General features: G+C 38.7%; 1 protein-coding gene and 1 pseudogene across 1 annotated transcript; one reads left to right on the forward strand and one right to left on the reverse strand.

The window, feature by feature from the left end:
* The first annotated feature begins 3,256 nt into the window (after positions 1-3,256).
* On the forward strand, positions 3,257-3,829 carry LOC149826652 (cytochrome b561 and DOMON domain-containing protein At5g47530 pseudogene; annotated as a pseudogene).
* Positions 3,830-15,524: 11,695 nt separating this feature from the next.
* Positions 15,525-23,652, reverse strand: LOC149826653 (cell division cycle protein 48 homolog). The gene is made up of 9 exons (XM_090018922.1): positions 23,456-23,652; positions 21,036-21,201; positions 20,736-20,964; positions 19,880-20,646; positions 19,578-19,799; positions 19,394-19,465; positions 18,777-19,058; positions 17,285-17,644; positions 15,525-16,131 (listed from the first exon to the last, which is right to left on the reverse strand). The coding sequence occupies exons 1-9, from the start codon at positions 23,491-23,493 to the stop codon at positions 15,832-15,834; spliced, it is 2,436 nt and encodes an 811-aa protein (XP_089875048.1). The 5' UTR covers positions 23,494-23,652; the 3' UTR covers positions 15,525-15,831.
* Positions 23,653-26,928: the final 3,276 nt, after the last annotated feature.

A 26,928-nucleotide genomic window follows, 5' to 3' on the forward strand; every position in this document is an offset into this window, starting at 1 on the left:
CCTTGATCCAGTAAGATTCATGGTTAGTCTACAAGAATCCAAATATACTATAAACTAATAATATTCATATTTTTTTTGGATAATCCAAGAGAAAACCCCACATCACCAACCGCACATTGGCTGGCCTCTGGTTGGTAAAACCCTTGAGGTCCCCCTATTCACTGGGGAGTACAACCAGCTTTGATCATATAGCAAGGGATGACCATAAAGGATATATATTTCTATCATTTCAAAATAACCAACTTAAGTTAAGTAGGTGAGGGCAACTGTAGGTTAGACCAGGCCTCTAATTGACCTTTGTCTGAAAATCATATATAGGTTTATATTGAGAATTTCAGAAAAGGTGACAGGTAAGGTGGGTCATGAGTAAGGGTGTCAACTGATCGGGTTTACCCGGACCCGACTTGGACCAAACCCTATAGGATCCGGCTATGGTGACAAATAAGAAGACCCGGGTCCAGACACAAAGGCCCGATTAATACATGGACCCGGGTATAGTTTGTAAAATTTTATACCAGACCTGGATCCTACCCGAGTTTTGATTAAGAACAGCAAATTTTCAGTGTAAAAATGATAAAAAATATTATTTTACCGGGTATGGTTCGGGTTTGGTTCATGCAGTTTCTTATCATATCCGGGTATGGTTTCTCTTATAATAGACCCGACTAGACCCGGGTCCAGACATGATACCATACCCAAAAATCTGATTCAAGTCTAGTTCCACCTGGGTCCGAACCAAACCCGATCCATTGACACCCCTAGTCATCATCAGGAAATAACCTAAAAGAAAAAAATTAGATGGCCCCTCACGAGGAGAACTCTCTAAAATCATAGACCGGGCATGGTGTAGAGCAGGACCTACTATCAGAAGTCATAAAAAAATGTGCACGGCTGTGGTGTGGTGTTGTAATAGATGACGTTCTAATGCGATATGTGATCGCTTGGCTCATTTGATGACCAAACCAATACGTTATTAACAGTAAACATGGAGCAGCAATGCCTTGCCAAAGCATCATCAAGATGGATATGACTATCAGTTAATGGTTCCAATCACATTGCTGTAAAGTAGAAGTTGTGGCATTCCGTACTGGCAAAGGAAAAATCTCTGTCAAAGATATAGTTTATATTTGCCTACAAGGGCTTCTCTCATCTGGTAGGGGAGACTTGTGAACAATGTTAAAATGGGTTTGCTGGGTGAATTGGTTTCTTAAAAAAAAAAAAAACTTAAGAATCGAATCATTTGTTAAGTGACAATTTTTCTACCATAAGATGACACGTCATTAAACAATAAAAAATATTAACAAATATTTTAACCTCTTAAAAAATATTAAAAATTATGAATTGAAAAGACATGTGAATCAGGCCTTTTTAAATCGGCTAAGGGCTGATTCGATCCGAATCGGCGGATTCAGATCAATTTTAACAACATTGCTTGTCCTTACCAAAGGGCATCACAAGTTCGAAACCTATGAGTGGCGTTTCTTACCACAAGGTCTAAGCTGGGTGTACTCATCCCCTCCCCGGAAGGGTAAGGAGAACCTCAAAGGGTTTTAAAAACCAAAAGCCAAGCAATGTGAGGTTGGAGATGGGGGTTTTCCTCTTGTATTATACAAAAAAAAAAAGAAAAGGTTTTTGCAAAATAGTCCATGTCTTATTGGCAATTTGCAAAATAGTTTCTGCCTTATGAGATTTTGCAAATTGGCTTCTCACCGTTAGTGCAAAATAGTCCTTCTGGTTAGGTTGACATCAAGCAAACCTAGCATTGACCATGTTTATATATTAACAAAAATGACTATTATACCCACTGAAATTTGTTCTGTTTGGCAAATCTTTCCCTGTGTTTTATTTGTTTTTAGCAAAATGGACCTCAATGAGAGCAGAATAGTCATTTGTACTCACTTTTTTGCAAATTAGTCCTTATATTGTTCACTTTTTGTAAAATAGTCCTCCTATAAGATCAGAACCATCAATTTGTGTATCCTTAAATGGCTGTTAACCTCAAGGATTAATTTGCAAGGGTTAATAAAAGAGTGGGCGCCAATTTACAAAATCTTATAAGACAGAGATCGCCAATAAGGTAGGGACTATTTTGCAAAAAATATAGTGGATATTGAGATATTTTCAAAATTCCATATAGTACTGAAAAACGTGATATATTCAAAATATTTATTATTTGAAAATATCGAACACATTTTTATTATGATATTATCAAGTAAAATCACTTTTTGCAATACTTTTATTGCTTATATTTCTACATAATGGATTTTTTTTTATATACGTTGATAATTTCCCTAGATTTTTCTAATAATAAGTTTTTACAAAATATCGTGATATTATAATTCACCGAGGTTTTTCTTTCCTTTTTTTTATACCTATGACCGAGGAAAAGCACCTGACTTGCTCACTCACTCACTCATTGGTGTAAAATCCTAAAGTCCCTCTTGTCCATCAGGAAATACACCAAGCTTTTGGCATCATGCAAAGAGACGCACACTTGAGATTCGAACTCGTGACATCCATTTAGCTTGGTAACATTCACAACTTCTTTTTGAGAGAGGTAGCATTCACGACTTGCCCCTACCAGATGAGTGGAACCCCATGGTCTTTACTGAGATTTTGCTGAGATTAAGATCTGTAACATCAATTGAATGATATGCATCCAAATATCAAGACAACTTGGATCATCTGAATAGTGTTCACATTATATGCAGCAACCTGCCTGACAGCCATTCATCTTGACATTTATCAAGATAAATGTGGTTTCCATCTAGAAAAATGTTGAGATGGATGATCAATGGAGCTGCATGCTAATCTTGCAGAGCCGCTGCATAAATTTTGCTGGACAATGCCGTATCCATAGATTTATCTAGACAAGTGAGTATAACAAAACACGCAGGGTAGCACCGAGAACTTGAATTATTAGTCATCAGCAATCCATAGGTCATGCTTGTCCGGTTCATCATCTGTTCCAGCATTGACCTGACTTCATGATGACACAATTCCCATTAAGAAAAGATAAGAATTGAGTAATCACAATCTTTACATAATCTCCTTGTGTCAGATTTCCTCTGACTAATCTTTACATGGCTTGTGCAAGATATCTTCTAATTCTTTATTATTATTATTACAGTATATTACTCATCAACTATTTCCACAATTGCATGGATTCTTCTTGACCTAATACTGATCTATAAATCTCTTCATCTCACCACCCTTCTTAACTAAGGTGGTAGAGAGAGAGAGAGAGAGATTCATCATGGTTCACTTCATCAACACCCAACTTCTCCTCCTCATCTTTGTGGGCACTCTCCTCACCGCTTCTGCTCAGACCTGTAAGTCCCAGACCTTCTCCAACAACAAGCACTTCAACTCCTGCATCGACCTCCCCTACTTGAACGCATACCTGCACTGGACCTACTCTCCTGGTTTTCGCCTGGCTCAGATCGCCTACCGAGCCACCCCAGCAGCACCCGGAGGGTGGGTCGCCTGGGGGATCAATCCCACAGGCACAGCCATGGTTGGCACACAGGCTCTCGTCAGCTTCGTCGACTTGGCGACCGGCCTGGTGAAGGCATACAGCACCTCAATACAAAACTACTCACCTCATATGAATGATCAGAGCCTCAGCACTTATTCAAACGTGTCCGGGGAATCGTTCGGCGACCAAATCATCATCTATGCAAACGTCGTGCCTCCGAACAGCGGCAACAACTCCGTGAATCAGGTGTGGCAGACAGGAAGCTCTGTTATTAGTGGAGTTCCTCAGATACACCAAACAACTGGCCCCAACCTTGAATCCTTTGGGCCCTTGAACTTGCTGTCTGGTTAAGAAGAGCTTAGGAAAGCACCAGGATAAAGGGAAAAAGTAGTTTCATGTAAACATGTTTGATCAATAAATATTTTGATAGTTGCTCTTGTATCCATCTCCTTTCCTATACTAATGAAATGATTCTCTTTAACTAAAATAGGAAAAAAATAAATTGAAGGTGTTGATAAGAATAGCTCATGATGATGGTTTTGAAATGGATGACTTTCATTTCATAAGCAAGCGAGGGGTGATACAGTCCCCTCCATTATCATCAAGTTTTGAAATAAAGATGGCGATGTCCCGATACCTATATTTTACCTGAAATTCCATGGCAACTACCATCTTTTCTGAAATACCTGATACAGATCAATGTTTTCTCAGTGATGATCAAACAAGTGCCTGAATTGGTTACCTCCTTCACAGGAAGCAGTGAGAAACATTTTAAGGTGGCTTGAAGTTCTAAGGGTTTTTTTACAAAATCATCCTGAAATGGCCTTACTGGTGCCACCAAGCGAGGGTGGCAGAACCCAAGCCTTTTGCCAGCCAATGGTTGCTGGAAGATTGTTGACAAGACTAACAAAAAAAGAAAATAACATTAAGAAAGAAAACAAAGAGAAAATATCTGTTCGGCTATTTTCTAGCCACACAGTGGCTCTGAAATTGCCAGATTGGTGTTGCTTGGAAAGAATGCCGTGAACCCGGCCATTTCCTAATCAGTTTTTAGCCAAAAAATGACTGAAAGGCTAAAAAATAAAATAAAAAATGTTTAAAAAGTAAAAAAAATGTCCAGCCATTTTTTGACTAGCCACCTATTGATAAATGACTGAACTAGTGCTAACCTCACCATGGTAGAACTTGTTTGTCTATTTATTGGCCAATGGCTAGCTGAAAATTGGCCAGATAGCATAAAACAGAACAGTGTCAATGAGATTCCATTGTCTATTACCACTGCAGGAAGACATGACACTTTGCTAGAGATTGCTTCAAGAGACAGGCAGACAACCAGAATAAGGCCGCCGGAGGAGGAAAGCAACAACAGTAGCCACAACACCAAAACAAGGTGGTAGGGCATGTCTACGTGAACTAGTGCAAAGTACAGTCTTAGTCGTTGGACAAAGGGCTCTTACCTTATTTGATTGTGGTGCTACCCATTTGTTTATCTCTGCCAATTTTGTTAAGCAGTTGAATGTGAATGTGAAACCGTTGAAATATATTTTGGATGTATATAGCCCTATTGGTCATAACTCTATTTGTGTGCATTATATATCGGATATGGACATAGTGATAGAGGGACAAAGTTTACCAGTGGATCTGATCCTACTTGATATGACTGAATATTATGTCATATTGGGTATGAATTGGCTATATGAGTATTATGTTGGAGTTTTATACTGTCAAGAAAAGGTGGTTCTATCTAGATTTGACATTTTAAAGGTAAAATTTAGGCTCTCTCAACCCGGTCTGAAGGATCAGGTTATATCTACATTGAAGGCTCAGAGGTATTTGTGAAAGGAATGCACTGCATTTTTGGTCAATGTAGCCTTGGTGGAGGCGAAGACGACGTCTATTGAGGAGCTTGAGATCGTCTATACATTTTTTGGACATGTTTTCTGAGGTGCTATCTGGACTTCTTCCAGACTGTGAGGTAGAGTTTGATATAGAACTTATGTCTGGTACTGCACTGATTTCCAATGCATCGTACAGGATGGCACCAACAGAATTGAAGGAACTAAAGAGACAACTACAGAAACTCATGGAATAGGGGTTCATTAGACCAAGTGTTTCACCATGGAGAGCATCGGTCCTATTTGTAAAGAAGAATGACATATCAATGAGATTGTACAATGATTATCGGATGCTTAATCAAGTCACATCGAAGAACAAGTATATGTTACCCCGTACTAAAGATTTATTCGACCAACTTCATAAGGCGAAGGTGTTCTCCAATATTGACCTTAGATTAGGGTACCACCAACTCAAAATTAAGGATGATGATATCTCTAAGATGGCCTTTTGATTGAGATACAGACATTATGAGTTTATGGTCATGCCTTTCTATCATACCTGGACTCGTTCATAATTGTATTCATTGATGACATCCTAATATATTTGGAGAGCATAAAACTACATTGGGACCACTTGAAGATAGTATTGGAAACTCTTAAAGAACACCAGTTGTTTGTAAAGTTCTTAAAATATGAGTTTTGGCTTGAGAAGGTTATGTTCTTAGGCCATATAATCTTGAAAGATGGAATATCAATAGACCTCATTATAGTGAGTATTCTGTTGAAAATTAGTTGAAAATTTCTTGATGTAATCCTAATATTGGATATGTGAATAGGTGGATATTGTACTTAATTGAGAGCAGCTAAAGAATATTGAAGATATCCAAAGTTTTCTATACTTAGCGGGCTATTATCGATGATTTATATAGGAATTTTTATAGATTGACTTGTCTATAACCAAACTGTTGAGAAAAGGAGTTAAGTTCGAATAGACAAATAAGTGCGAAGAGAGCTTTCATAACCTAAAGGAGAGACTGATGATTGCCCCTATGTTGACTCTATCATATGGTCAAGGTTTATTTTATCGTATATACAAATGCTTTGGGTACAGGCTTGGGGTGTGTATTGATGTAGAATGGCAAAATAGTAGCATATGCATCCTGACAGTTGAAGATTCATGAGCAAAACTATTTGATCGATGACCTAGAGTTGACTGCAATAGTGTTTGCATTGAAGATATGGTGGCACTACTTATACAAAGAATGACTTGAGGTGTTCACAGATCACAAGAGTTTGAAGTATTTGTTCTCCCAGAAGAAGTCGAACATGCGACAGAGATGGTGGTTAGAGTTCATTATATCTTACCACCCAAAGAAGGAAAACATGGTAGCAGACTTTCTTAGCTGCAAGGTTGGTGGTGCTTTGGCCAGTCTGATTGGGAGAGAATGAAAATTACTAGAGGATTTTATCGCATGGAAGTCTTTCACAGATGAGCATGAACTATCAATGTGTCCTGTTTGTTCTCTCAGCCTGAGATTTTGTACAGATTATAGCAACATGGCTTAAAGACCCTCAGTATGACAGGTTTAAAGCACTTGCTCAGCAAGAGGACTCCTATTTTAGACTTAAAGAGGATGGCAGTGCATGGATAAAGGGGCGACTATGGGTGCCGAAGACACCAATTTGAGGGTCGAGATACTAGATGAGTCCCAGAAGAGCAGGTATACTATCCACCCAGGCAACACGAAGATGTTTATAAAGACTTACAACATAGGCATTGGTAGAATGGTATAAAGCGGAACATCGCAAATTATATTTGAAAGTGCATGACTTGTCAGCAGATAAAGATCAAACATCAAAGACCAGGCAAAATATTACAACAAATGAAGATTTCACAGTAAAAATGAGAGGATATTACTATAGACTTTGTAGTGGGCTTACCTAAAACACGTAGACAATACGATACTATATGGGTGATAGTAGATAGACTCACTAAATATGCTCACTTTCTACCCATTCCGGTCGGCTAGCCTTTAGAAAGTCGAGCTGACCTATACATCTGAGAGACTATACGACTGCATGGAGTGCCTGTATCGATCATATCTAATCACTACCCACATTTTATCTCATGATTTTGAGGACAATTATAGAAGGCCTTGGGTACCAAGTTAAACTTTACCACGACTTTTCATCCTCAAACTGACGTTCAATCTTAGTGGACCATACAGACTTTAAAGGATATGTTATGAGCCTATATGTTGCATTGGAAGGGTGATTAAAACTTTCATGTAGTTTTGGTTGAGTTTGTGTACAACAATAGTTATCACTCAAGCATCAGGATTGCACCTTTTGAGGCTCTGTACAGACGATCCTGCAAATCACTAGTGTATTGGAATGATGTTGGTGAGAGGAAAGTAGATTCACCAATCATTGTACAACACTACACATAGCAAGTTCAGATGATAAGTAATAGATTGCGGATGACACAGAGTCTACAGAAGAGTTATGCAGACCAATGTCGGTAACTTACATTCAAGGTAGAAGATAAGGTCTTTATAAAGGTGTCTCCTACTAAGAGTGTATTCTGGTTTGGTAAAAATGGCAAGTTGAGTCCATGCAGGTTTGTTGGCCTTTTTATGATATTAAAATGGGTTGGAAAAGTCTCATATCGCATAGAACTACCTTCGCAGTACTCTCATATCCATAATGTCTTTCATGTGTCTATGTTGCGCAAGTATGTCTATGATTTATCACATATTATTAGCTATGATGACGTAGATGTTCAGGAAGACCTGACTATCGTGGAGAGGCTAACAAAGATTTTGGATTGAAAGAAACATGTGCTGAGATCCAAAACTATTCTTGTCAAGGTGCATTGGAGATACCATAGTATTTTGGAGTATACGTGAGAGCCAAAGGCGAGTATGAGAGAAAAGTACCTTAGTTTGTTTAATTAATCTTGTACTAATTTCGAGGATAAATTTTTTTTAAAGAGAGCAGAATGTAACACTTATGATTTTTTTTAATATAAAATAATAAAGATGCATTTTTATGTCTAATATATGTGTGCAAATTGTTAAATTTAATTCGTATTTGAATCCCAGATATTTTTATAGTGGATATCAGATATATTTAATATGGATCTAAACACTATTAATTGGATCTGATATGGGTTTGGATCAGTCTTATGGGTTTGAACTCTTAGTTAAGGAGTTTGAACAAAACTTATATTGGTTCATTAGATTCAAAGGTCATGTGGATTGGATCCATTGGGTGGAACGACCCATGTGGAACCCACTTGGACTTAATTAATTAATTAAATAAGAGAAGGATCTAGATAGGGTAGGATGCCCCCATATGTAACAATTAATTAAATTATTAGTTTAATTAGTATTAATTGATTAGTTAATTAAGGAAGAAAAATGTGGTAGCTGGAAGCGGTGTGCTTATTTATCAAAGGGGTTATCTATATAATGACAAGGTCCGATGCAAGGTGCATTTAGTTGTTTCACTAACCAGATTTTGTTTCATTCATCTTATTGTTATTGGATCTGACATCATGTCATATGGGTCTTCCCTGGTTCAACTTGCTTGTTTTTTTATCTTTTATATTATACTAGAAATTGATTGTGTGATGGTTATAGAAATCTGAAAAAGATTTCTTCTACAAATCATGTCTACTTTTTTCAATTAAATTTGAACTTGGAAGATGATTTAAGCTTTAGTTTTCTTCATCATTCTATAACTTTTATTGCAGCACCTCCTTGCTTTTGTCTAACCTCATTTACATCATCCTTTTATTTTGAGGGGTTCAGGTGCTGGTAGAGTTGGCTGAGCTTCAAGATCGTAAAGTTGGAGATGGGACCACATCTATTATTTTTGCTTGCACATATTTATAAGAGATATTTCAAAAGCCTTATCATCTAACATGGTAAGTTTTTCTTGTTCATTCTCTTCATATGTTGTGACAATGTTTATCTCGTAGAATCATTTACATCTCATTTTGTTCCAACAAAAGGGATTGTAATCATGTTCTCATACAGTGTTTTCTGTATTATTTGATAAACATCCACCTCAATTGTTAGTTATTTTTTCTCATGAGAAAAGAATCTTTATTAACTATCTAATTACAATTTATTCCTTTTCTGCTTGTTTTGCCTTTGTTATTTTTTCTCATGAGGAAAGAATCTTCATTACTTTTTCTGTATTATCTGATCTCGAATGGTATTTTTATTGCCCTCGAGACAGGGCCTAGAACAAACAAGGTGACATTCATTAATTTTTTGATTTTTTTTTCAGCTTTATAGCTTATAACGGTGAGTCAATTCTCCATGTTATAGCCTATAACGGTGAGATAGGGAACTCAGTGTTATATCCTATCTCATTGTTAAAATAACCTTGTCTATCTCACAGTTATAGTGGTGTGCCAGAGATCTCGTCGTTATATCCTATCTTATCGTTAAAATAACCTCATTCTTAAAGATTGCCATGTCACTATTGGTATTCTCAATTTCGGTGAGATTAGTCATTGGTATTGGTTCACCCTTTAACGGCGAACTATAAATGTCATCGTTATTACTCAACAAAGGCCTTTTTTTTGGTGACTTGTCGGCAAGAATTTTCGCTGTTATAGGCATATATCTGCGAGAAACATGGCAATGGCGCCGAGATATATCGCAGCATTCTTGTAGTGGCTGGACAAAAGAGTCACACCTATAGGGGTGTGCACATCTTTAGGTGTGTGACTCCTTTGTCCGTCCAAAATGGGATCAAACGCTACAGTAATGTAATCATTCAGGACCTAGAAGACACTTATATATTTCTTTTCCATGAACTTCACACACAGAATCATCTCGTATGCCTATCATTGTGCCTGAGAAGTCAATTTAGGGCAGTTCGGTTCCACTCGTCCCCATCTTAAACCTTATGATGCAAGTTGGTTTAATCGAATCTGACCCTACATCGACTCAGCATGGTTGATTTAATAAGAATCCACACTTGCATTTTGGATGAATGCCACTTAGCATATAATTGTTCTGTTTGACTATTTAACTTTTCAAAATACAAAACGGACGGATGTTGCATGAGCAAAAAATCTCATGTTCAGCATGACCTGATCTGCTTTGGTCGCGCTGGCTCAGCCTGCCATACTTACTGTAGTTGTGCTGGTAACGTAAAACTTCGAGACTAGGACCAGGGGCGGCTCAAGAAAAGTTGAGGCCCTACGCATATTTCATTGGAAGCCCATAAGCGTAATATTTTTTTTCATTTGAGGCCCTAAGCAGTGGCCTCAAATCTCAAAGAAGCCGGCTTGTCTCGGACCGAGCCTTCAGGCCGTTAGGCTGGCCAGACTACAGGGTGCATCGCGGGTTTGCAAAAAATTCTGTCTGTGACAAGCCGGCCCTGATTAAGACCCCTACTCCCGGAGCATATGCTACGCATTAGCTTGCATAGAGGAGTGACATCCATGAGAATCAAACCTTACTGCCCATCTAACAGCCAAGGCCCCACACTACTACACCAACCCCCCTTGAGGCCCATTACAAGCATGCATTTCTATTAGCCTTAGCTCACATTCCTCTCTCTCTCTCTCTCTCTCTCTCTCTCTCTCTCTCTCTCTCTCTCTCTCTCTCACACACACAGATTCATTATTCAAATTAGGATTCTTATAAGTTGTTTTATATATATATATATATATATATATATATATATATATATATATATATATATATATATATATATATATATATATATATATATATATATATATTAATTTCTTATTCTTTTAGTTCCTTAAGTCTTGGTTTGCAAAAATAATTTTTTTTTATTTTAACTTCAAAACATAGGCAGACCAATTGTTTTGTTTGGGTTTCCGACTCTAATTTTATAATCATATGCTTTCTTAATAATTGCTAAATTACCAACAAATTGGATGCTTTGGAATTCTTTTAGTCAAAGATGGAAGGAAATCATTCTAGATCTACCACAACAGGTTGCACAAACTAGAATAAACCTAGCCCTTGCAGTTGGTCCACTGGCTTTTTCATGTGGCTCAGGTCCGATCTAAGAGATGTTGGACTTAGGTCTGGTGAATTTTAGCCGGCTTGGATCCAGATCAAATATCCTTTACATTGTTTCCTTTTCAATAAAGGGTTCAATCCTTAATGGGTCAGACATTGACCATGTATAATTGGATCAGAAGCAACGATCCAAGCGTAGCAACAGCTATTCTCATGTCCAAGTACTGGTACTTAAGGTTCAAGGACTATATAGCCAGGTTGAACCTGTGTGCCACAATGGCAAAGACTGGAACGATAGATAGTGATGAAAACGTGTAGGAAACGGGTTGACTCATGCTTGATCCGACAATGAACGAATTCTTGAAGATTGGGTATGGTTCGGTACGTGGACCTGACTTGGATATCAAAGTTGAGTCCTGGATCTGTTTATAAAACAAGTCCTTGTATCCATTGAAAAATGTACACTTCATAGATTTTCATGTGAAAAAAGTAAAGTTGATTGTATTAAACTCAACTCAAACCAATATCCGACAATATTTGTTTATGGTTAATGAATTGGGTTTTGCATCGGATATCTGACTGTATCATTATCCGATTATTTGGATTGGATCCGATAATTAATCTGAAACTCACTTCAATTTTTCATAAAATTAACCCATGTATATATGGTAAAATCATTTATAAATGTCACAATATACATGGATCCCCCTTTAGATACAACATGAGAAGGACCCATACATCAAAGTGAACTATTTCAAAAAGACTCACATACTCAATTTCCTTAAGACTAAACGGGAGAGCATGACATTTAGACGACCCAAACTTGACCCATGACTCAGTCGTTGATGCCACAATACTGAAGAATCCAAAACTGCAACAACAACTCTACTCCCATCATCTTCTCCTTGACTCCGATTCAATTGATCCAAAAAGTAGAGATGCCGCCTATGCCCAATCTCAATCTTTCTCCCTGACAATAGATCTTGCATATAATAACCATCAAGCTTAAAGTTTACATCACAGTTATACTAAGTAATTTTACTAATATAGAGCAAATTCATGGCAAAAGAGGCATAAACACATCGAGAACATTAAGTTTATCACAAGGATTAGACTCAAGTATTGAGTCTCAAAATGGTGAAACACACAAGAGGGGGGTGAATTGAGTTTTAAAACTACTTCACTTTTGACACAGACAGATACAAGTAAATCAAGAAAAACGATATGGAAGCAAAAAAAATAAGCAAACCACAACACAAGGTTTATAGAGGTTCGGTCAAACCCGGCCTATGCGCTCTTGACACTTTTGCTCAATCCACTATACCTCTAGCTTCATGGTGTTAGAAACCATTAACAATGATTTCATACCGCTTGCGAAACTCAACCGTGAGCTCTACCAACTCACCATAACTCAACCTGAAAGTTACAAATACAAATGATTGAATACAATCACTCATTTACCCCATACAAATGTGAACACAGTTATGTGCAAGGGTAATGAAACTCAATTAAGAAAAGCCCCAAATATTTTCAACACTAAGCAAAGAAATCGATGATGATCGCTTGTTGTAAGGCTTCAGAACACTTGAGAGCTTTGATCTTGAAGAGCTTGATGATTTGATCTGTTTTCACATATTCAACAATCTTATTGTAGTTTTTCATCTTCAATAAATACTTGAGAATGATCTTGATCCATTGGCAGAGTCGTTGGGCATACAAACTAAGAATTTCAAACAAATTTATGACCATTAGAATCGTTTGTTGCTCTTACTTCTCAACATTTAACTTCATGTGTCAACATATATTTCTTGAGTGTCAACATGTCATCATCTAGGTTGATACTTCATTCATATTTTCAACTTCGTTCAAAGCTCCTTTCTTCAGCAGATGTTGACATTCAAATCCAAGGGTCGATATTTCACGTTTTGATTGCTGGAGGGGTCGATACTTGCTTCATCGATGTTGACACTTCTGTGCTCAGTAGATATTCAAGCATTAGGTTGCTGGAGGTCGACAAGACATTCAAAGATGTTGACACTTCAATCCTAAGAGTGTACTCCTTGATTTATTCATGAGTTGACACTTCATCTTTACGGGTCAACACTTTGAGATCAGTTCAAGCAAACATGCATTCGGTTTTCAGTGAGTCGACATGTCATTCACGCGGGTTAACATATTTTACCTTTCAACATGATATTCTTTTGAACTTTTTTTATGAGTTCTTCATGGGTCGACATGTTTTTTTCAAGGGTCGACACTTAATCAGTAAACTCTTTATATTTTTGCTTAAATACCTCATACACCAAAGTATGATCTTTTTGGCCTTCTAGGAGGAATTTTTGTCACAGAAAAGTTATTGTTTTCTGCATGTAAAGTCAGTTAAAATTCCTACACACTTATATTGAACCATTAGTCCTTTAAAAAGTTTTGTTATCATCGAAATCAGTGTAAGAGTTTGACATCAAGAATAATAGAACCAACTTTAGAAACAATCATCAAAGAACCATCTACAGTATAAAAAGCACCACTGCATGGTCTACAATTGGTTAGTACAGACTCATTTGTAGTCATATGACGTGATGCTTTTGAGTATATCAACCATCTCAAAGTCAAGCTAGGAATACCTGCATAGACACAACCATATGTACTAATGGGACCAAAAGAATTTGAAGAAGCCGTCAGAAAAAGAAGTTAGATTTGCTAAGTAAACTGATCAAGTCTAGAAGTGACAAGGGCTTGCATCAGGAGTGATAGTGGAGGTGAAATCTCCCAACAACTCCAGACATTGTAGAACTCCCTCCAATCTTCATATTTTTTCTCTTCAATACCTTGTCTTTTTCATATGCTCCATTTTCTTAAACGAATGATAATGCACATTACTCATATCATACTTAAAGAATCTCATTTTTGCCCGACCAAAACTGGTAATTTGTCTCACTGTTATCATAAAGAGGAGTATGATTGCATAGATTTCATCCTAGTCTTCTCAACAATGATTTCAGAAAGAACCTGAATGATTTTAGAAAGGGATATCACCTATGAAAATAGTAATTAAGAAGTTGAGAAATTGATGATATTGAGAATTCTCAATATCCTCACTTATATTCAAAACAAGGGGAATTGATCTTGAGCCCTTCTCACTCAGAAAAATGGAGATGCATATGAGAGTGGTGGATATGCTCAGCATGGTGGTGGGTTTGAGAAGAAAGTAACTGCAGAACTTTTTTGAATCGGGACTCTCTCCCTTCACGAGTCCTGAAATTAATCCAAAGGGACATGGGTGACACCTTCTCTGCGGTTTGGCTGAATGATAATGCAGAATGGATAAATGCTCAATGTCGCAAAAATGCATGAGGAATACAAGCAGGAAGACATTTGCAGATAGTACAACCTTAAGTCTCCAAAATGCGCAAACCTCTTTTTACTAAAATCACATAAGAGGCAGGCAGTTCACGTGCAAAGGTCAAAACATTTAAAAGTATTTAGTTAAAGAAGATTCGTAACAATTAATTGCAAAGGTCCCCAAAATGGTTTGCTAAAATCGCATGAGAACAGGAAGGAGGCCGTTCGAAAAATGTGTGAAGACATTCGCATGTGAAAGTCAAGACATTCACAATTTAAAATTATTTAGTTAAAGAAAGTTGGCATATTTTGGAGACCTTCACCACTATACATTTTGAACATTTTGAAGACCACAGTGAAAGTCTCCAAAATGTAAGAACCTTCTTTTACTAAAATCGCATAAAGAGCCCAAGCAGGAAAACATTCGCACATTTTGAAATCATTGGCAACAATGGGTTGACAATGCCGACAAAGGCAAAAATATCTTCTAAAAGTCAAGAATTGAGCATGGCAAGATCAACGAGGACATGGCAATTCAACCGAGAGAGCCGTTCCTGTTTGCAACCTCAGCAGGTTAACGAGTAGAGGAAGGTTTTTAGAATCAGTTGCCATTTTCTCTAAAATTTATGCAGCACGATCAGCTCATGCTTCAGAAACACAGCCTGATTATCAAAAACAGATCCAGATACACACTTGCATCCCATACCCAGATTTATCAAGCCAAAATGTTTCCTTTGGTTTTTTAAATTTTTTGTTTTTTGAGCAGATAATTCTACCAGACTAGAAAAGCCTTTTAAACAGATCCGGATTCATCAAGAGAAAACTGGCCTAGGCTTAAAATCTGGTAAATTCAAGTGAACAAATTTCATCATTCTCCAGCAGGGCTCATTCAGAAAAGAGCACATGCACACAAAAGTTCAAACATCGCCCATGGCCATCGTTTTAATTTCTCATAACAACACCAACAGGTGGTTCTTCTACAAGATTAAATAAAGTTTAAAATACAAAACAAAGTACGTTTTTCCCCCCAAGTAAAACTAACAATTCAGGAAAGAATGGAATATTCTGAAGGGAAAGCAGAAAGAGCACGTACTCTCTGGGTCAGACGATCACTCAAAGGCAGACACATCGAGCTTACCTCCCAAGCGTTTACAGCTTAGTTATACAGATCATCATCATCTCCACCACCACCACCAGCAGAAAATGGATCAGAAGCTCCAGCAGCAGAAGCAGACTCGGGTCTATCTGGGAAACGGAACTCTGATCCGAACCCTCGAGACTGCTGCAATGTTTGAGCAAAGAGTTGGTACTTCCTTATGTCAGCATCGCTTACGCTTCTTCTAGCATACTTCATGGATTCTTCAAAATGTGCAGCTTTTAATTCTGGAACGTCATCTACATCATCCTCTTCCATCGCTTCAGGGTTCTCACCCCTCTTACGCTCCCGCTCAATATCCTGTTTTGACAAGGAAAATGATCATATGAGCAAACAGTTATAGACATAAGCAAACAACAGACCTGTAAAACATACAAGAAAAGTAACTTAACACAAACAGCAAATGGGCTTCAAATAGATGTGACAAAATGGTGATTGATTTTTTACAAAACACACTGTTTTTTGCATAAAAAAAAAAACATTTCTATGAAAGGCAATTCTTACTGGGTCCCACACAAAATTGTCAGGTAAGTGCCCAAGGATAATTACGCCCTTCCTTTCCTGAAACGCAACAAGATCACTGGCAAATACTGTAGGCTAGCATGATTATTCTCATACATAGTTGGTATGAGGGCCAAATACCTTCCATACCAAAGCAAGAATTCAGCTTATCGATGATTAAAGACAACCATCAATAGTTAAATGCACTAGGAAATTCTCTTATAATTAGTGATGGTAACAAGTTTCTTAATTCATAATGGTGGCATTCAGACATTTCCTGGTTTCTTTTTAGAAAGATGAAAATGAAAAAGAAGAAAAGGCAGACTTCTCAGAATATGCCACAACACAAGGTTAGTTAGTAACCGACAGACTTGCTCTCTATTCCCCAAGAAATTTGGAAGATCACATTATTGAATAAGCAGAAAAACTGTCAGTTTATCATCATACATCACAGATTCCTGTGATTCATTCTAGAATTTGTACTAAGAGAACTTTTCTCACCAACAAGATCTTTTGTGTCATTTCCAGGAGAAAAGGTTCAGGTAAAAGTTGCAAGATATTATTATGAAAATAATACAGTCAAAACATTCATAACTAGCAAAGATTATCGAGATTATTAGCTGGGTGTTCATTTTCAACAGTTCTTGAACAGTACAAACTTCAAAGGATAAATAGGATGCACCAAGTGTCAAACATCTCAAAGACTGGCATGGACAAAAGCAATTAAACAACCAAAAGCATAGCCAACACAACACCATTAAAAATGTTGCCTGCAATTACCCAGGCATATGGAGAATAACCTCCAGCCGCGTGAGTGCAAATAATGATTCCAAAAAGAACATGATGGTTCTCTCCATACACATGTAAATCAGGAGTTTCGAGGATGCAATTTGACATGTAATTCATCGAAAGAAACCACCACAAATAACAAGGGACAAGAAAAAACTTGTACCTTCTCAATGTCCTCTCTGATACCATATTTACAAGCTCTCTGGCAGATTTCAGTAATATCAGCACCACTAAAACCATGAGTATAGCGTGCCAAAGTAGCAAGTTCGACATCCTTCGAAACAGGTGATTTGCGCAAACAAGCTTTGAAGATCTGCAGACGAGAAGCCTCATCTGGCAAGGGAATGTAAATCAACTGATCTAGACGCCCTGGCCTAAGCAATGCAGGATCAATAATATCTGGCCTATTTGTGGCACCAATTATGAAGACGGTTTTCTTTGCAGTCATGCCATCCATTTCAGTCAACAACTGATTCAACACACGGTCTGCAGCACCACCAGCATCTCCAACAGAACTTCCACGCTAAAGACAACAAGAATGGTGAAAGCAAAAATGGTCAGTCAAGAAGGCTGGGAAAGACAGGCTTATACGAATGTCAATTCAAGAGCATATTGTATACATATATACTCAATAGGGTACAATAAGAGTTTCTCAACCAGTACCAATATAACTTCAAAATAAGCAAAGAAAGGGGTTCTTGTTTACCAAAACACAAGAGAGAGAGTGAGAGCAACTATGCTTATACCTTTATAATCTTTTATTGTCAATATAATGCTGAAAAAGAACACTTGTCTCATAATTTTTCAAATGCATATCAGAAATTTGTTATTTAACATTTTTTGTAAATTTTCACATTTATGTCCATTCTTACACGCCATCACAGGTATCAGTTGGTGTTAAGATCAAACAATAATATATCATAGTAATGCAATTTACACAATGAATCCTTAATCCATGCAAATTAACATTGAAACGTTTATAAATTGTAGCAGAGAGGAAAAGTGGAGTGTGAACCAAAGGATTGGAAGAACCAGAAAAAGAACAGAGGACACAACATTGAGGAAAAGGAATTTGAACAGGAAAATGTGACATTATGTATTTAGGATCTGAAGAAAAAGAAAAAGAAGAGGATGAAGAAGGGAGGGGAAAACAAGGGTGAACAAGAAAATATGAAGAAGATGGGCTTAGAGATAAGAAGATAATGCAGAGGAAGTAAAGGATTCATGCCATGACAGAGGGAGAGTGGGAGGGAGAAGAAAGTGTATCCACAGGGCTGTAGGGAAAAGACTTTCAATATTCCACTGATAGCCTTTGCTTCTCTGAATGTTTGAGGAAACAAAATTTGGGATTCTTTAAAACCCAATTAGACATTGTCTAGATCTTAGGGATTTTTGAGAACTTGGATTTTGGTGAACTTGAAGTCAAACACAGGATTTATGAGAATCTCAAAACTTCTAGAATCCTGGAACAAACAGCCCCTAAGGAAAACAGTTTAGAACAGCTGTAACGGACACAGTTGCACAAATGCTGGTTTATTTTAAGAATGGGACTTTAACATTTAACAGTTTATCTTTTTCTATCCTCATAACCAGAAAGGAAAAATAGAATGCTGAACAATAAATTAAAAAAAAAAAGATTTAACAGAAGAGCTTACCTGAGTTGCAATTGAATCAAGTTCATCAAAGAAAAGGACGCATGGAGCTGACTGCCTAGCTTTGTCAAATATCTCGCGGACATTAGCTTCGCTCTCACCAAACCACATTGTTAGCAATTCTGGCCCCTTGACACTAATAAAATTGGCTTGGCACTCATTTGCAATAGCCTTTGCAAGAAGAGTTTTACCACAGCCAGGAGGGCCATAAAACAGAACTCCTTTTGATGGTGACATGCCAAATTTCTCAAATTTCTCAGGATGCTCAACTGGATATTGTACAGTCTGTAACAGAACAATCAAGAAGTCATCATGTCAACTACTATGACAAAAAACTTCCATGGAACATTTCCGCCATGCAATCAGAGAATGGGCACTGACGTATGGAATAAGAATAAAACTTTGCTAGCCAATCAGCATTTTAAGTTCTTTCTGTCAAAAACTGGCTGAACTTGATAAGACAATTGCAGTTAGTAGTTTTTAGAACAAAGCACATCTGCATCCTAAAAAACGAGTGCTCACCAAAGATTTTTACAACAGTTTGGACATCAATACACCCATCTTGTCCTTCAGGAATAGTACACAAAACAGGAAGGAAAAAAAAAGGAACAAATACTTGCCTCCTGAAGTTCTCTTTTGACATTGTCCAAGCCACCAATATCCTCCCACGTAACATTTGGAACCTCCACAACCTATCAACAACAGTGTAAACATAGTACCACATGATCATAGAGTACTGGCACAAACAAAAATGAAATTTTGCGGCAAAAAATGAAGAAAAAAAAATGCAAAGACTAGACTCACAGTTTCACGTAAAGCAGATGGGTTGGAAGAGCCCAGAGCTGTTTGGAAATGTTCATTTGTTACTGCCATTGAATTGAGAACCTCAGCATCAATAGTCTCATCCTCTAAGTCGATGACATCCATTTTTTCCCTTATGCACTGAAGAGCAGCCTCTGTGCAAAGAGCAGCAAGGTCTGCTCCAACATAACCATGTGTATCTTTTGCTACTCTTTCCAGATCAACCTAATTTGCAATTCAAGAGAGTAAATACAATCTATTTCATGGAAAGAAAATAAGAAAGACAAATAAGAAAGGAGTTTTACATCGTCTGCAAGCTTCATGTTCTTTGTATGTATCCTAAGAACTTCTAATCTCCCAACCTCATCGGGAACACCAATGTCAATCTCCCTATCAAACCTTCCAAATCTTCTCAGAGCTGGATCGATGCTGTTTGGTCTATTAGTAGCACCAATAACAATTACATGGGCCCTAGTCTTAAGACCATCCATGAGAGTCAAAAGCTGCGAAACAATACGCCTCTCCACCTCACCATGTGTTTTCTCTCTTTTGGGGGCTATTGAATCTAACTCATCAATAAAGATGATGGAAGGAGAATTCTTTTCAGCCTCCTCAAACGCTTTTCTCAAGTTGCTTTCACTTTCTCCAGCTAACTTGGACATAATCTCAGGTCCATTGATTAAGAAGAAAAATGCACCAGTTTCATTTGCAACAGCCCTGGCAATCAACGTTTTCCCCGAACCAGGTGGCCCGTAAAGTAAGATACCCTTTGGAGGCTTCACACCAATGGATTTAAATAGTTGTGGATGCCTCAGTGGAAGTTCAACCAGCTCCCGAATCTGAGCCATCTGCTTTCTAACACCACCCACATCATCATAACCGACTTCATTCAATCGCTCCTCATCCTCCCGTTTAACAGGGTCCCCTTCACAAAAGATCTCCGTATCTGGAGCAACAATGCAATATTCACCAGGATCTGTTTCAATGACTTTAAATTCCAAGCTCCGCATCCCACCTCTTACAAGGAAAAGGTCACCTTTTCTCACTGGCCGATAGGACTCTAGGAAGTACGCTGAAAATAAACAAATAAAAATTAGGAAAAAGAACCAACTCATAGTATAAAACTAATACAAAAAAAATCCAGTCTGTGATTCTGCTCACGTTTCAGATAAGCATCAAAGAGATTTCCTGTAACACCCTCAATTGTGTCATCTATTGGCAGTATGTGGACTCGCTGCCCATACTTCACGTCAGGACATTGATGCACAGAAACAACATCACCAAGGCGCACTCTTAGATTGGCACGAACAACTTTGTTCATTCTAATCTTGGGTTCCTCACAAGTATCATCAACAAGAACAATGCACACTGTGTCCCTCCTCTTTTTACCCTGCAAAGAGGATCTCATGTAAAGAGCACTCTGACCAAATCCACAGCACCAAAAAGGTTCAAAGCTAATACCTTAATCAGAATGGTATCGCCCCGAAAAAATTGAAGTTTATCCATTGTCGCAGAGTTCATTGAAACAACAGAATTGTCGTCATTAACAGCTTCATCAACAATAAGCCGATTGGGTGCCTTCTTACGTTCTAGAATTGCAGTGCTGAAATCCTTCTTTGAATTTTTCCTGTTGCAAGCACGAAAGAACTTATAACAAATGTGAAAGAAAATGGTAGGCAAACAAATAGAGGATAGTAATGATATTTTTGGAAGAGCTCATGCCAACAGGATCACATCAAACCATAGTTGGCAAACTTGTGACTCGGGCTCAGATCGGACCCCTACTGGGTCACCCAGTCGGCGGGTTGACTCGGTTACTCGGACGAGTCAGGACTCTATATTTTAGTGTAAGCACATGAATAAGTTGCAAAAACATATAACTTTTTTATTAACTTTTTTCATTGAACAATATTAGATTCTTCATAACAAGTGACTTTATATAAGAATTATGCATTAAAATAATAATATACATGATAAAAAAATTTATTTAATGGGTTGGATCGGCAGTCCTGAATTGTGACCCAGTTGGGGTCTGATCCAGGTCGACACGGATGATTCCCAATTTGACTCGCCGGGTTTGCCAACTATGCATCAAACAGTCACCACAGGACAAAAACATAGAAACTGCTAACAAAACCTTAAAATTGGCCAGCTACCACCATATGTTCATAAACAAGAAGTTTGTATCTACATATGACATGATCAGGAGGAAACAGTTAATAGTTAATAAGCAGTGTGAACCAGCAACAACAATGTGAGTTACTCAGAAAGGTTTACCACTCATGACTTCTTTATTCTCATGTACTATAACAGTTGGAAGACTATGAAATAAATCAAAGTGATCCAAAAATCAATCTGGCACAGAAAAGGAAAAAAGAACATTGATCACCATTAGGACTGGGGAAAAAACCAATTTGCTCATGTCTCAGCTTGGTTCAGCACTCCAGCTTGTAAGTAGACTTAATGAGCTAAACCACGAGTAACTCATCCAGCCAGCATAAGGAGCTGAACATGGACAAAAGGTGATCAGTTCGATTCACTAGTTACAAAAAACTCTTACATATTTTTCATGTATAATTTATATTAACCATGTAGTGGGAAGGCTGACCAGTGTTCTTGAGTGGTTTTCGTTTTGATCTGGACACACTATCTTGACAGGGATTTCTCCGGACATCAGCCACACAGAAAATAGGATAGACTTTCTCTTCGTGTGTTTCCTCCCTTTTCCCAACAAAAAGGTGAAGTTTTTGGTTCCAAAGAAAAGAAATAATGACGATTCATCAACCAAACAGAAACAAGGGATGACCTGAAAAGCCAAAGGTAATAACCACTAAATGGAAGGACACACCAGCTTAGATCTGGTACACTACGATCCATGACATATCCATGTTAGACCGTACGTCCAAGGCAAGTAGATGTTATGTATTCTAAGGGGGTGTTTGATTGCGTGGACAGGACTGTGTAGAACAGTCCTGTCTGGACACTCCTGGCCGGGGACAGAGATGTCCTGGACAAGTTGATTTTTTGTCTCAAGTGTTCCATTCATTCTTTTTTAAAAATTTGAATATCTCTGGTTTTTGTCCCAGGTGTTCCGGACATAACTGCTCCAGGGTGAGGGGTAGAACTAGTAGGAACGCCGTGTTCCAGGCATTCTGTGTGTCCGACAAACGTCGAGCGCACCATGACGCTTTTGTCTTTGCAATCAAATGCCCCTAAATAAGCACATTCATAACCATCCCATGTAATCTAGAGGCCCTGAAGATTCCAGCAACCCTCCGAAGCTATGCATACCATTAATCCTTGAGGCCACCAGCGTGAATCCTTAAGCCATTCACCACAGAAAGATCTGATCCAACAGAAACAATAAGGCCTCTATGCTCCATCATTTATACCCCATGCAAGCACAAGCACATACTAAAAGAAAGTTCACCTAAAAAAAAAACATGAATTCAGGTCTTAGTTCATATTTTCCTTTCCCGGTTTCCTTTCTAGAAACCATATGGTCCATTAAATTGCAGACAGAATTCCCAGTCTTTTTCTTCGATTCCCATATTTTCCAACCCCAATCTACCAGCGAAAAGAGAGTAACACCACCAAATTTCAACGTGATGACAAGCATAAGAAACACAAAGAATCATCAAGAAAAGTATGAATAACCAAGAAACTTGAATGCAAGAGATACACAAAAGGAAACCTCCATGAATTCAACACACAGCGTCCTTCCCGATCCCAATTCCCCGTTAAGAAAACACTGTCTCGGAGATGGAAACCCTTAAGTTCCACCGTTCACTAATCTCTCTTACTAACGACGACTAAAAAACATTGATACAGAAATATAGGGTTTCAGAAAGAGCGGAAAGAAGAGGGATCGAGCTACTCACGATTCAGATGAAGGGCCCGTTGAGCTCGACTCTGCCATGGCTGAAGATCTCTAGGGTTTCCAGTAAAACCCTAAAAACCAGAACGAAGGGAGGGAGAGAGAGAGAGAGGAAATCACGGAAAAAGGAACGATAAGGACAGGAGAAGAAGAGCGGTGGGAGATGGGAGGATATTGATGGGAGCACATAGAAAAGAAGGGAATAAAAAACGGGGAACTTTTGGTTAAAATTTCTGGAAGCTGCCAACGGGTCGGGTTATCCCTGACCCGACCCGTACCAACCCTATAGGGTCCGGGTATGGTGATAAATAAGAATACCCGATTATGACCCAGGCCAAACAACTAGTGAATACACATCACAAGTCCTTCACTCCATCAACTGAGGCTGGAAAGAAGTCGGACCATGGAAGCAAGAAGGAGGATCGACGCAATAATAAAGGTGAGGTGTCGACCCAACATTATTTTGACAAGAGACATAATTATAAAAAGCACAACAATAACGACAACAAAGGGCCGATTGTGACTTATCGGTTGTGTGGCAATAGGCATATCGCTAGGCAATGTCCAAAGCGCTTCATGAGGGATGACGGGCAGGCCAATACAGTGCAGGCAAAGAGTAGTGACGTCGAGGTTGTGCAAACAAGGATGAGAGTCATGCAGACGATCAACACAGTTAGAAGTTGTGCAGCCAAGAGCATGTTGGTTAGCAAAGAACTCATGTATCTGAAAGTCATTATGAATGAAAAGTCTACTACGACAATGGTAGACTCTGGAACCACGCATAACTTCATCTCATAGGAAGAGGTAGAGTGGTTAGGCTTAAAGTCTGGGCCAAAACAGATGACCATTATAACGGTGAACTCTAAGTCCAAGCCAATCCTTGGTGAAGAAAAGGATGTGGTTATCCAAATTGGGAGTTTAGCCGACAAAGCTGTCTTCTCAGTGGTGTCATTGGACGATTTTAGAATAATTTTGGGCATTGAAGCCAGAATGTGATGATGTTGTCGAAGTTTAATTCGTTGACAATTATGGGGCCAAACTCTTCACACATGGTGCATTGCCTTACTCTTAGAGGCAAGTTTTCAATGTTATCTGTTATGTAATTGAAGAAGAGTGTCAAGCAAGGAGAGCAGACATTCCTATTTGTCGTGCACACCGAAGAAGTGAAGGTGAAAGCAACAGTGTTGCCGACTTTTGCTCCACTATTGGCTGAGTTTCGAAGAGTGATACCTCTGAAACTGCCGAAGTGTTTGCCGCTGAGACGCGAGGTCGACTACAAGATTGAGTTGACCCCTAGAGCAAAACCCCATGGCATAGTCCTTTATTGCATGAGACCGGCTGAATTGAAGGAGTTGCGCAGATATCTGAACGAGTTGTTGGAGGCAGGCATTATTCGTCCTTATAAAGTATTCTTTGGTGCCCATGTACTCTCTAGATGAAGCATGATGGTTCTAAATAGCTATGTGTGGATTATCGTGAATTAAACAAGGTCACGGTGAAAAATAAGTATTTAATGTCACTAATAGTAGACTTGTTCGACCAACTAGGCAGTGCCCGTATCTTTTTAAAGCTAAATATATGATCGGATTACTGGCAAGTGAGGATTGTTGATGGTGATGAGCCCAAGACGACTTGTGTCACTCGCTATAGTGCCTATAAATTTCTAGTGATGCTATTCAGGTTGACTAATGTGCCTGCCACATTCACGATGTTGATAAACAAGATCTTCTACATTTACTTAGAGAAGTTCGTGGTAGTCTATTTTGACAATATCGTGAATTACAGCAGCAACATAGAGGAACGTGTTGGGCACTTATGAACAATATTTCAAGTGTTGAAAGAGAATGACCTCTATATCAAGCGAGAAAAGTCTCTTTGCTCGGAAGAAAATCAGTTTCCTTGGCCACATTGTGGGGCATGGTTTGCTGTGTACGGACGAACAGAAGATAAGAGTTATCCAGGAATGGAATCCGCCAACCAAGGTACTAGAGTTGTGGTCATTCCTTGGCTTGACCAACTATTATCGATGATTTATTGAAGGTTACTCTTTCATTGCTACGCCCCCTTGTGGATTTGCTAAAGAAGAATCGGGTATGACTCTAGACAAGAGACTACCAAGATGCTTTTGATGGCTTGAAGAAGGCCCTGATGAGGAAACCAGTGCTACAGTTGTCGGACTACTTAAGACCCTTTAAAGTCCACACAGACGCTTCAGACTTCGCCATTGGTAGAATTATTATGTAAGAGGGTCATCCAATTACTTATGAGAGTCGAAAGCTAAAGGATGCAAAGAGATGCTATACTATGTGCGAGTATGAGACGACGGTCATTATGCACTACCTCAGGACCTAGTGACACTATCTTTTGGGTGCCCAGTTTGTTGTCAAGACGGACAATGTCGCCAAGAGCTATTTCCAAACACAGAAGAAGTTGACACCCAAGCAAGCTCGATGGCAAATGCTTCTAACTGAGTTCGACTTTACTTTGAAGTATAAGGTGGGGAAGACTAATGTTGTTGCTGACGCCCTAAGTCGCAAGGTAGATCTGGCGGTTGTGCAGGCGAAGCCTTCCGAAGTTTGCTTGGAGGGCGCATTGCTAGACCGTATCCACGAAGGAATACAATAGGACACAACAACGCAATACCGTGTCTCTTTGGTGCAAGCAGAAAAAACTCAGCGATTCTGGCTACAAGATAACCTCCTCATGACTAAAGAGGGATGCGTATTCGTGTTGCGGTAGGAAAGCCTTCACCGCGAATTGCTTAAGAAGTGCTATGATACTTTATGGGCTGATCATCCAGGTCAGGAGTGGATCTTAGCACTCCTTGAGCGCGGTTATTATTGACCGCACATGAAAGACGATGTGGAGGGGTATGTGTGAACGTGCCTCGTCTGTCAGCAAGATAAGGGGACAAACCAGAAGACTGGCGGCCTCTATCTATTCTAGAATATCCTTAAGAAAGCATTTTTATGGACTACATTGTTAGCTTGCCAAAAGTAGATGGCTTCGGCTCCATTCTGGTGGTGGTGGATCATTTCTCAAAATACGTCACCTTCATCCCAGCTTTTAAAGAGTGTCCTGCATAGAAGACTGTGGAGTTGTTCGTCAAGCATGTCGAGAAGTATTGGGGTGTACTAAGAAGATTTGTGAGTGATCGCGATGTTCGCTTCACGGGCAAATTTTGGCATGAAGTATTTTGGCTACTCGGCTTCGCTCTACTATTTTTGACTAGTTTTCACCTATAGACCGATGGGCAAACAGAGCGCATCAATGAACTATTGGAGCAGTACCTCATGCACTTTGTTAGTGCCAATCAAAAGAACTAGGTGAAACTCCTGAACATGGCCCAATTCTGCTACAATCTTCATAAGAGTGAGTCTTCGGGCTAAAGCCTAATCGAGATAGCTATGGGACATCAACCGCTAACCCTGCACACTCTAGCTGCACAGGAGAAGAGAAGTCCATCATTTGCCTATC

The sequence above is a fragment of the Nuphar pumila genome, chromosome 10, assembly GCF_984573655.1.
Source record: "Nuphar pumila chromosome 10, dmNupPumi1.hap1.1, whole genome shotgun sequence".
NCBI classification, from domain to species: Eukaryota; Viridiplantae; Streptophyta; class Magnoliopsida; order Nymphaeales; family Nymphaeaceae; genus Nuphar; species Nuphar pumila.